This window comes from Procambarus clarkii, chromosome 58 (assembly GCF_040958095.1).
Source record: "Procambarus clarkii isolate CNS0578487 chromosome 58, FALCON_Pclarkii_2.0, whole genome shotgun sequence".
NCBI lineage: Eukaryota > Metazoa > Arthropoda > Malacostraca > Decapoda > Cambaridae > Procambarus > Procambarus clarkii.
The window spans coordinates 29,261,371-29,274,845 of NC_091207.1; the positions used below are offsets into that span (position 1 = coordinate 29,261,371).

The 13,475-nt window shown below is 38.1% G+C and overlaps 1 protein-coding gene across 1 annotated transcript in view; it reads right to left on the minus strand.

Moving 5' to 3' along the window:
- LOC138353483 (beta-1,4-glucuronyltransferase 1-like) overlaps nt 1-10,600 on the minus strand; it is a 73,738-nt gene extending 63,138 nt beyond the window's left edge. The window contains exon 1 of the mRNA XM_069306454.1: nt 10,216-10,600. Within this exon, the coding sequence (XP_069162555.1) occupies nt 10,216-10,596 (381 nt within the window). The 5' untranslated portion in view covers nt 10,597-10,600. The remainder of the gene's footprint in view (nt 1-10,215) is intronic.
- Nucleotides 10,601-13,475: the final 2,875 nt, after the last annotated feature.

Below are 13,475 nucleotides of genomic sequence, written 5' to 3' on the forward strand. Positions count from 1 at the left end.
CCTTGGCTATCACTTCCTTTTGACGGCCGTGATGGTCAAGTGGATTAAGGCGCCCTGTAGTTACCAGTTGCGTTGCTCCTGGGAGTATGGGTTCGAGTCACTTTTGGGGTGTGAGTTTTCATTCGCATATAGTCCTGGGGACCATTCAGGCTTGTTCGCATATATATATATATATATATATATATATATATATATATATATATATATATATATATATATATATATATATATATATATATGGAGGACCATGGAGGATCGAAACGTTGTGCAAATTGTAGAAATAAGTGTAATACATTCTATAGTAAATAACTTCTTTTCCTTTACCTTAAAAGTACGAAAATGAGTTTTGGAGAACTCCTATTTCAACTAAGCCCTGATGCTAAGAAAATAGTTAGAGGGATAGAAGCCCTAAACCAGAAAATAATAAATACAAAATATGCGGTCATATTCAATGAAACATGTTTGAAAGAAAACCTGCTGCCAGTATACACCAATATATATATAAATATATATTATATATATATATATATATATATATATATATATATATATATATATATATATATATATATATATATATATAATGTCGTACCTAGTAGCCAGAACGCACTTCTCAGCCTACTATGCAAGGCTCAATTTGCCTATTAAGCCAAGTTTTCATGAATTAATTGTTTTTCGACTACCTAACCTACCTAACCTAACCTAACCTAACTTTTTCGGGTACCTAACCTAACCTAACCTATAAAGATAGGCTAGGTTAGGTTAGGTAGGGTTGGTTAGGTTCGGTCATATATCTACGTTAATTTTAACTCCAATAAAAAAAAATTGACCTCATACATAATGAAATGGGTAGCTTTATCATTTCATAAGAAAAAAATTTGAGAAAATATATTAATTCAGGAAAACTTGGCTTATTAGGCAAATCGGGCCTTGCATAGTAGGCCGAAAAGTGCATTCTGGCTACTAGGTACGACATATATATATATATATATATATATATATATATATATATATATATATATATATATATATATATATATATATATATATATATATTTTTTTTTAAGATGAATAGGAAAACCAGGGATATACTGAACATCTTGTTTCAGATTCTTTACTTTAAAATGCATAACGTTTCGAATACTTCTCGTATTCATCATCAGATCTAAAAGAAAAACAGAAATCACAATCAAATAACTGGTAAACAAAGAACTCATACTGAATATAATTGCCTATCAAAGAAAGGAAAATGCTTAAAAAAAACAAAACACTTAAGCGCACTTAAAGTGATCAATACAAATAAAATTTATTAACTGTCACATATATTAAAGCTAATTTAAAAATCTATTAATCTACAAGATAAATTTTATAACTACTAAAACAAACCATTCTATTAAACTTACGTGAAGTGATCAGAAGTGAAACTTGATACTTAACACTTAGATACTAAACACTATAAGAAATATTTATATAATGACTACAAATCTACAAAAAATGTATGTAAAATACAAACAGAATAAACGACAATTATAAAGTACTAACCAAAATCTTATAAAAAACTCAAATATTAAATAAAATTAAATACCAAAAAATGTATTATATATCCTAAATAAAAGATTATATTAATGTACAATGTCAAGACTTGAAATAAGTAAGAAAGGGCAGTGACATGGTAAACTAAACAAATTATAATAAAATTAAACTACCAAAATGAACTATAAATCAAATTACAGGGCCTACTGTGCACTATACAGTGTACAATTGAACAGCTGAAAGGTTGCTATTTAACAGAGGCCGCAGCTCCTTTATATATAAGGATTCCATTACTCTCAAATCTGACTGGCCATTCATACAAGTGTCCAGAATTTTAAAATCAGATTCCAGCAGAGAATGATCAAACTCATAACAATGGTTTCTAATCTCCGAAAATGCTGGTTTAGACAATGGTAATCCAGTCCTAAAAGATAATCCCCGGCGCTCAAGTATCCTAATCTTAAAGTTCCGAATGGAACTCCCGATATATCCAGCATTACAGCTGGAACAATTATACATATATACGACACTTGAGCACAAGGGGGTAGGCACTTTATCTTTATATTTAAAATAAGAGCCTATGGTATTTGTGTTGACAAAAATAAATCTAAAGTCTACTTGAGGATAACACTGCTGCAACAGTCTCCTCAAACGACTCCTTACAGAAAAGCTAATACTGCCATAAAATGGTAATTTAATATATTTAAGATCCCTTTCCACTGTAGTAATCCTACACGATGGGTGAAACTTCTTATTTAAGAAATTCCTTATAAAGGTATAAACCATATGCAAAGGATAACCATTATTTGAAAAAAACTTCACAAGAAAATTAATTTCTTGATCAAAGTTATTCCAATTAGAACATAAAACAAAGGCCCTATTCAGTAGAGTGTTAATTGCATTTTTCTTAAAAAATATCAGGAACAAAAGAATTAACATTTAAACCAAAACCAGTAAAGGTTGGTTTCCTAAAAACATTAGTGTTGAACCCATTAAGGTTATTCACTTTTACATCATGAAACGACAATGAATTATCAACTTCACACTCTGCAGTAAAACGTATATTACTATGTTGTGCATTAAGATACTCTCTAAATTTCTCAATATGACATTGGTCCTTAAATAACAAAATAGTGTCATCTACATATCTCCTGTACAAGACTGGTTTAAAGGCCGAAGGACAATTATCAAGCCAATTTATTTCATGAAAACTCAAAAAAGCATTAGCCAGTGCAGGACCTAAAGGAGACCCCATTGCTACTCCATCAATTTGTTTATATTATTTATTATTAAACATAAAGATGGAGTCTTTAACTGCTATTTCTAACAGCCGTCTGAATATTTTACTACAAAATCCAGACACTAAGTTAGTGTCAGCAAATAATTGATTTATACAGATATCAATGGTTTCCAACAAAGGAATATTAGTAAAAAGTGATTCAACATCGAAACTGGCCATTATAGTTGGGAACTCAAAATTTAAAGAGGAAAGTTCTTTTACAAAATCCTGAGAATTTCTCACAGAAAATTCATTATGCGTTAATGGTTCTAATAATGGAACCAGAAACTTTGCCAGTTTATAATTAAAAGTGCCAATCGCTGATAAAATAGGACGAATGGGTATACCTGTTTTATGAACTTTAAGTAACCCATATAAGATGCCTGGCTTAGAGCCAGTTGCAAGTAATTTAGTATAATCAAAAAGAGAGTCTTTCAGACTTCTTAAAACTCTATTCAGTTTATCCTCACATTTCAAAATATACGAGAAAGGGTCTATATCAACCAACGTAAATTTAGAGGGGTCTTCTAACAACCTTTCAACCTTATTCACATACTCTAACTTGTCCAAAACCACTATACCCCTACCTTTATCTGGTCTAGTAATGCAAATACTCCTATCATTCTTTAAGCCATTAAATCTACATTCCCTCCTTTTGACAAAAGGAAATTGGATTGTATTAATTGGTGGCAGTCTTTCTTGTAAACATATGTTGTTGAATATGACCAAAAAAGTAAGATTAATAATTCTAACACGATTTTTTCAATTTTTCTTGTATTTTTCTTCACTGTCGGTGGTAATGAAAAAATCAATTCTCTAAAATTCATTTTTTATTATTGGTCTGACACTTAAAAGCGTTTCGTAAAGGCTTCTTCCATTCTCAAAGACTTCTTTACACTTAACACTACACTTATGAACTACAATTTTATGATACACTTGATGAACTGTTTATAAAACATTTAACATAACGCTTCGCATTTTATTGGTTTGGGTGAGGAGGGTACATGAGAATGGAAGTTTGAGTCAACTAACACAACACCTGTACCCCCTATTAGACTATTTTACAGAAACTTCTTCTCGACAGCTCATAAAACGGAGGAAAGGGTCCTGAAAGATAGTGTTGTTAGGAACGTTATCCCTACAGACAAAAATTAGAAATTACAATTGACGATTTACTATAAAACCAAAAAAAACGGCCAACCTACTCATGAAAATCTCTCCAGACACAAAGCAGAATGCCTTGAAAGAGACCAACGTTGTCTGTGCCTTCAAATGCCCACTTGGGGACTGTAAGCCCCAAAGAACTCTGTATATAAGCAAGTAATGACTCAAAAGGGCCACCACTCACGGGCTATTCATGCCTGTGCCACCTCTTGGGTGGCTTAATCTTTATCAATCAATCAATCTGTTTAGTGTTAGTATAAGTAAGACTTTGTTTAGTGTTTTTAGGTTACAAATGTGTGTGTAAACTAAAGTCTTTGAAAATGTAATATGTTATTACGAAACGCCTTCATGCGTCGCGTCAGACTAGAAATAAAAATTAATTTTGGAGATTTAATTTTTCAGTTATCATCGTCAGTAAAGGGTAGTGCCTAGAGTGGACCATCTCAACGAAAACGGATCAAACAGGTGAATTTACTGTGTGGAATATAAGGGCATTGAGGGCCACGCTGGCTCCCTGTAGGCCTCCCACAGTGAAGGTGTTGGGGGAAGGGGTGTTGCTGTGCGGTCAGGCGATGGGGGGGAGGGGGGTCACCCAGTGTTTATAGAAATATATTTGAGAAAGAAAAACAAAAATTAACAATTATGAATGCTGTTAATGGAGCTCACAGTGTGTCAGACTACAAGTGTATGATTCACAGTGCCTGTTGCAGAGATGTGTCATCCTCCATGCACCCAGATATGGCACAGGTCACAGCAAGCATTTATGTTCCTCCCAAAAGGGAGGGTATATATATATATTTATATATATATATATATATATATATATATATATATATATATATATATATACCCTCCCGTATATATATATATATATATATATATATATACCCTCCCGTATATATATATATATATATATATATATATATATATATATATATATATATATATACCCTCCCGTATATATATATTTATATATATATATATATATATATATATATATACATATATATATATTTATATATATATATATATATACATATATATATATATATATATATATGTATATATATATATATATATATATATATATATATATATATATATATATATATATATATATATATATATATATATATATATATATTCCTGTTACAGCGCCTCAGTGTCGCAGTTCAGAGGGGAAATGCGTGCTGTATCCTGGGTATGCACCCAACCTCCGAGGAGCTGGACGAGGTCTTCGAACGCTGATTGTTTAATTGTTATATATATATATATATATATATATATATATATATATATATATATATATATATATATATATATATATATATATATATATATATATATATATATATATATATATATATATATATATATATATATATATATATATATATATATTAGTATATTTTGGTAGCAGTCTTTCCTGTAGACATATATTATTAAATATGACCGAAAAAGTAAGATTAATAATTCTAACACGAATTTTCTCAATCTTTCGTACATTACGCTTCACTGTTGGAGGTAAATAAAAAATCACTTCTCCAAAATTCATTTTTATTTCTAGTCTGACGCGACACGGGCGCGTTTCGTAAAACTTATTACATTTTTAAAGACTTCACAAATACACAACTGATTAGAACTTACGTCTCTCTGATATTATATCTACATTTGAGTGAGGTGGGAAGGGTGATGTGGCATTAACACAAGACAGAACAGGAGGGGATATTAATAGGGTATTAAAAGTATCAACACAAGACAGAACAGAAACAATGGGTATTGAATAGAAGTGTTTGTAGAAAGCCTATTGGTCCATATTTCTTGATGCTTCTATATTGGAGCGGAGTCTTGAGGTGGGTAGAATATAGTTGTGCAATAATTGGCTGTTGATTGCTGGTGTTGACTTCTTGATGTGTAGTGCCTCGCAAACGTCAAGCCGCCTGCTATCGCTGTATCTATCGATGATTTCTGTGTTGTTTACTAGGATTTCTCTGGCGATGGTTTGGTTATGGGAAGAGATTATATGTTCCTTAATGGAGCCCTGTTGCTTATGCATCGTTAAACGCCTAGAAAGAGATGTTGTTGTCTTGCCTATATACTGGGTTTTTTGGAGCTTACAGTCCCCAAGGGGGCATTTGAAGGCATAGACGACGTTAGTCTCTTTTAATGCGTTCTGTTTTGTGTCTGGAGAGTTTCTCATGAGTAGGCTGGCTGTTTTTCTGGTTTTATAGTAAATCGTCAGTTGTATCCTCTGATTTTTGTCTGTAGGGATAACGTTTCTATTAACAATATCTTTCAGGACCCTTTCCTCCGTTTTATGAGCTGTGGAAAAGAAGTTCCTGTAAAATAGTCTAATAGGGGGTATAGGTGTTGTGTTAGTTGTCTCTTCAGAGGTTGCATGGCTTTTCACTTTCCTTCTTATGATGTCTTCGATGAAACCATTGGAGAAGCCGTTATTGACTAGGACCTGCCTTACCCTACAGAGTTCTTCGTCGACTTGCTTCCATTCTGAGCTGTGGCTGAGAGCACGGTCGACGTATGCGTTAACAACACTCCTCTTGTACCTGTCGGGGCAGTCGCTGTAGGCATTTAGGCACATTCCTATGTTTGTTTCCTTAGTGTAGACTGCAGTGTGGAAACCTCCGCCCTTCTCCATGACTGTTACATCTAGAAAAGGCAGCTTCCCATCCTTTTCCGTCTCGTAAGTGAAACGCAGCACGGAACTCTGCTCAAATGCCTCCTTCAGCTCCTGCAGATGTCTGACATCAGGTACCTGTGTAAAAATGTCGTCAACATACCTGCAGTATATGGCCGGTTTCAAGTTCATGTCGACTAAGACTTTTTGCTCGATGGTACCCATGTAGAAGTTTGCAAACAGGACACCTAGGGGAGAACCCATGGCGACCCCATCTACTTGCTTATACATGTGCCCATCCGGGCTCAAGAAGGGTGCCTCTTTAGTACAAGCTTGGAGTAGTTTCCTCAGAATACTTTCTGGCATGTCAAGAGGAGTACAGGCTGGATCACGATACACTCTGTCGGCTATCATTCCGATTGTCTCGTCCACAGGTACGTTGGTAAACAGCGATTCTACGTCCAACGAGGCTCTTATCCCTGTGGCCCGTGTGCCCCGCAGTAAGTCCACGAATTCCTTTGGAGACTTCAGGCTGAAGGCGCAAGGAACATAAGGAGTCAGCAGGCCGTTGAGTCGCTTCGCCAGTCTGTACGTGGGTGTGGGTATCTGGCTAATGATTGGCCGAAGTGGGTTTCCAGGCTTGTGCGTCTTGACATTTCCATACGCATATCCAGGTTTATATTCCCTAATGATCTTTGGCAGGTGGAGTCCGGATTTCTTGGCGTTCACAGTTTCGATCAGTTTGTTGACCTTTGCTTTTAATTCGGCTGTAGTGTCCTTCGTTACCCTTTGGAACTTAGTTTGGTCAGAGAGTATGATGTTCATTTTCGCCAGATATTCGTCTTTTTTAAGAATGACATATATTGGCGACTTGTCACCTCTCCTGACAACTGAGAGGTGTCAGGAGAGGTGTTCACCTCTCTCCTGTTCAGTATGGTACAGAAGCACCATACTGTCCCCCGAGCTTAAAGCGGCAGCTAAAAGCCTTCGTGAGAACAAGGAGATAGTTGTCAGGAGAGGTGACAAGTCGCCAATATATGTCATTCTTAAAAAAGACGAATATCTGGCGAAAATGAACATCATACTCTCTGACCAAACTAAGTTCCAAAGGGTAACGAAGGACACTACAGCCGAATTAAAAGCAAAGGTCAACAAACTGATCGAAACTGTGAACGCCAAGAAATCCGGACTCCACCTGCCAAAGATCATTAGGGAATATAAACCTGGATATGCGTATGGAAATGTCAAGACGCACAAGCCTGGAAACCCACTTCGGCCAATCATTAGCCAGATACCCACACCCACGTACAGACTGGCGAAGCGACTCAACGGCCTGCTGACTCCTTATGTTCCTTGCGCCTTCAGCCTGAAGTCTCCAAAGGAATTTGTGGACTTACTGCGGGGCACACGGGCCACAGGGATAAGAGCCTCGTTGGACGTAGAATCGCTGTTTACCAACGTACCTGTGGACGAGACAATCGGAATGATAGCCGACAGAGTGTATCGTGATCCAGCCTGTACTCCTCTTGACATGCCAGAAAGTATTCTGAGGAAACTACTCCAAGCTTGAACTAAAGAGGCACCCTTCTTGAGCCCGGATGGGCACATGTATAAGCAAGTAGATGGGGTCGCCATGGGTTCTCCCCTAGGTGTCCTGTTTGCAAACTTCTACATGGGTACCATCGAGCAAAAAGTCTTAGTCGACATGAACTTGAAACCGGCCATATACTGCAGGTATGTTGACGACATTTTTACACAGGTACCTGATGTCAGACATCTGCAGGAGCTGAAGGAGGCATTTGAGCAGAGTTCCGTGCTGCGTTTCACTTACGAGACGGAAAAGGATGGGAAGCTGCCTTTTCTAGATGTAACAGTCATGGAAAAGGGCGGAGGTTTCCACACTGCAGTCTACACTAAGGAAACAAACATAGGAATGTGCCTAAATGCCAACAGCGACTGCCCCGACAGGTACAAGAGGAGTGTTGTTAACGCATACGTCGACCGTGCTCTCAGCCACAGCTCAGAATGGAAGCAAGTCGACGAAGAACTCTGTAGGGTAAGGCAGGTCCTAGTCAATAACGGCTTCTCCAATGGTTTCATCGAAGACATCATAAGAAGGAAAGTGAAAAGCCATGCAACCTCTGAAGAGACAACTAACACAACACCTATACCCCCTATTAGACTATTTTACAGGAACTTCTTTTCCACAGCTCATAAAATGGAGGAAAGGGTCCTGAAAGATATTGTTAATAGAAACGTTATCCCTACAGACAAAAATCAGAGGATACAACTGACGATTTACTATAAAACCAGAAAAACGGCCAGCCTACTCATGAGAAACTCTCCAGACACAAAACAGAACGCTTTAAAAGAGACTAACGTCGTCTATGCCTTCAAATGCCCACTTGGGGACTGTAAGCTCCAAAAAACCCAGTATATAGGCAAGACAACAACATCTCTTTCTAGGCGTTTAACGATGCATAAGCAACAGGGCTCCATTAAGGAACATATAATCTCTTCCCATAACCAAACCATCGCCAGAGAAATCCTAGTAAACAACACAGAAATCATCGATAGATACAGCGATAGCAGGCGGCTTGACGTTTGCGAGGCACTACACATCAAGAAGTCAACACCAGCAATCAACAGCCAATTATTGCACAACTATATTCTACCCACCTCAAGACTCCGCTCCAGTATAGAAGCATCAAGAAATATGGACCAATAGGCTTTCTACAAACACTTCTATTCAATACCCATTGTTTCTGTTCTGTCTTGTGTTGATACTTTTAATACCCTATTAATATCCCCTCCTGTTCTGTCTTGTGTTAATGCCACATCACCCTTCCCACCTCACTCAAATGTAGATATAATATCAGAGAGACGTAAGTTCTAATCAGTTGTGTATTTGTGAAGTCTTTGAAAATGTAATAAGTTTTACGAAACGCGCCCGTGTCGCGTCAGACTAGAAATAAAAATGAATTTTGGAGAAGAGATTTTTGATTTACCTCCAACAGTGAAGCGTAATGTACGAAAGATTGAGAAAATTCGTGTTAGAATTATTAATCTTACTTTTTCGGTCATATTTAATAATATATATATATATATATATATATATATATATATATATATATATATATATATATATATATATATATATATATATATATATATATATATATATATATATATATATATATATATATATATATATGTATATAAATTGGGTGTTAATAGAAAATAATTATGTATATGTAACACATACAAAATATGTGACTAGAGGAGGGAACAAGACAGCATGGCTTCACGCTACTCACAATGGTCAAGTAGATGACAAGAGTTAGACACTTAAATTACGTAAGGAAATGTTGAATAAATCAAGCAAGTGGATAAGACAGAAGTGAACAAATCCTCAAGGGCCGTGACGAGGATTCGAACCTGCATCCGGGAGCATCCCAGACACTGCCTTAATCGACTGAGCTACGATTCGAATCCTTGTCACGCCCTTGTGGATTTGTTCATTTCATGCATCACGTTAGTGTGATCTCTGTGTGTAGAGACAGGAGTGAAAGCGTGCAAAGTAGAAGTGATGGTGTTGTCTGACCTGCCAGTGAGCCGTCACTGGGTCGAGGTTATCGAGGAAGGTGTATTCTCCATGGGTAGTGTAGGTGATGGATTCGTTACAGCGGAAGGTCAGGTCGGCAGGAATGTAGTTCTCCAAGACCCAGTAGTCTCCCCGCTGGTAGTAGAAGTTTCTCTGAAGTCCTGCAGAGCACCTATGCAGGTCCGGGTACATTTTTCTCTGTAGGGAGTTCGCTGTTGGTCCTGAGGAAGAGGGAGCATTGCAGTCTTCCCCCTGGCAGCGAACAGCATTCGAGCCACTTGTGTTAAAATGTGAATTTTTCTTTGCAGTCGTGAGACTGGGAGACCCGTTGTCGCAGAGCCAGAAGGGACACCACAGGAACATAAACATCACAATGTTCATGAAGAGCAACAGGTCGATCTTCATCCTTCCTACTGGTGTCATGCTGCAGGAATATTACAAATTAACTTTTGTATCACCCAGCGTCCTACAACTCTTGCTTACACTTAATCTACTACAGTATTGATGCTATCGATCACGGTGTCAACATTATAGGGCTTACTGCGATATTGGCGCTTCTGTGGAAAATTTCCACCAAAAATAAAGTATAACGTGTCTGAGTAACATGATCTATGAGAGAGCACATGGACCAGACATGGTTGTTTATAGAACGAGCCAAGCTCTCCCAAGACAGTGTCAGGTCAGCATATTTCCACCCTTTTGAGAATACACCATCCCAGGGGAGGTTGTTGTTGTAGTTGATTTAGGGGCGACGACGATCGTGGGATCGGATGCACCCCGGTGTACCCGTATAGGGGTACTCGCAAAACTGAAGACAGGCAGATGACTGGGGAGCCCCTGGAGTCCCTCAGGGTGACGAACACAGACCCCACCCCACAAATAGAACACCGGGTAGCAAAACTAAATACACGGCCCCCCAACAAAAACGCAAAAAGTCATCCAGTGCCCTCCGGCAGAGCTCTCGGCACCTCTCGGCCAAGCCGGCGCCGGACACCGTCACCCCGCCAAGAGAACCAACCAGAAAACGTGAAAAAAATTGATCAACAATCCTGTGACCCAAGGTGATATGAGTGCCAGGCGTGGTCTGGACCGATCATTGAATAGGGACGCCAAACGGAAGTATCAAATCCAAAACGCGAAAACAGAACGTGATCCGGCGGCTCCCAGGCAGAGCAGGTGTCAAGACGTCCATGCAACGTCAAGGTTGAATAAAAAATCCATCCCAATAAGGCATCTGCAATGGTTCTATACCAGGATATGTAATTAAATCTAATAGCTATAAGCATATCATGGTACAACTCCAAAATAAATACATATACTAAAAAAAATAATTGTTTAACCAGATACGTTTGGTTAACGATCGTATAAATCGACCTTTAAAACAGCCAGGGTAACTATGCCCGCCTTGAGGTGGATGTAGTGTGTCTAGGCGCTGCCGTGACACTAACAGAAACTCCACCACGTTAAGAAATTGAGGACTCCTGGTTCAACCTTGATGCCGAATGGACGTCTGGACACCTACTTTGCCTGGGAGCAGCCGGATCACATTCTGTTTTCGCGTTTTGGATTTGATACTGCTGTTTGGCGTCCCTATTCAATGATCGGTCCGGACGACGCCTGGCGCTCATATCGCCACCGGTTCACTTTTGGTTTTGCGATTTTGGATTTGATACTGCCTTGTCAACGGTCCAGTTGTACGACGCCTGGCTCACGTATCGCCTTGGGTCACCGGGATGTTGGCATATATTTTTTTCATGTGTTTTGGGTGGTTCTCCTGGCGGGATGACTGTGTCCGGCGCCGGCCTGGCCGAGAGGTGCCGGGAGTTAGTTGGTCTTGGTGGGCTCCTGGTGTGCCCTCAGCAATGGTGGGCAGCCGGCTTCTGCTCTGCTGGAGGGCACTAGATGAATTTTGTGTTTTCGTTGGTGGCCGAGTTTTTGGTTTTGCTACCTAGTGTTCTCAGTGTGTGGCGTGGGCTGAAGCATGTGATAGTCGTCACCCTGAGGGACTCCTGGGGCTCCCCAATCATCTGCTTGTCTGCATTTCTTTGCCGCAAGGCATATAAGTTTCCAGTGATTGACGTCACTCGTTTCGCAATTACGCTTGGCGTTTCACCTTTCCGGGCTTCACGATTAACCCTTCACGGGTACGCCAGGGCGCAGCCGATCCAACGATCGTTGTCGCCCCAAAATTAACAACAACAACACCAATATTAAGAAATGACACCATATTAATACACGCTTACTTTAGCTGTTTTATATCCATGGACCTTTGCATAGCGGTGTAAATTATAGCTATAAAACCGACTAAAGCACTCATAGACCATTTAAAAATGCTGAAAAATTGCGTGAAAATATAAAGAAACTGTGAGGTAGATTAGTAATACTGGACTTCATTTGACGTCAAGAGTCGACGGAGTCCACCAGAAGCTTCAACATCACTTCAACAACGATAGTGAACAACACTACATACTCTGGCCTACAGGAGGGTTTAAGTCTTGTCAAAATAAGACTGAGAGCTCAGTATCTGTATATTACCACAAAATAGAGGAGATTGGTGGTGTTATTAAAGGTTTGGATCCAAATTCTTTGTGCCACTAACCCCATTTATTGCAGGTGTGGTTAAACTTTGGGCTTATGAGCCCATTGCAGTAAGTAAATTACTGGCACTTAATTCAATATATACTAACTAGGTTAATCAAGATTTAACAAATAAATATTTGATGTATTGCAATTGCTTAAAGATAAATTGAAGTATAGATTTGCAATAGATAAATTAATAACAATAAAAAATTAAATAACCAATGTTGTCAATCTATATAAATAAAAATGTAAATGTTCATTTGTTCAAAATCGCTAATCTCCGAAAGTTCTTCACCGATTACTTTGAAATTTTCACACAATGTTCCATTCACATCCGAGCGGGTTTATATATACATGCATACTATATAGATGTCACATCTGTAAAGGGAAAAAACATGTTTTGTTTTTTTGGGAAAACTGTGTTTTTCATGTGAGTGAAATCTTCGAAACCTCTTTACCGATTTCTTTGAAATTTTGACAAACATTGCATTCGAATAGGCGCGTGTTTTAATATACCGACAATATACATGCCTCACCTGTGACAGGAGAAAACAGTTTTTTTTTTAAACAGCGCAATCTGTTGGACATAAGAGCAACACACGCTGTAATCTCTGAAAGTTCTTCACCGATTGTTCTGAAATTTTTACTGAACGTTCCATTTGAATACGCGCACGTTTTTA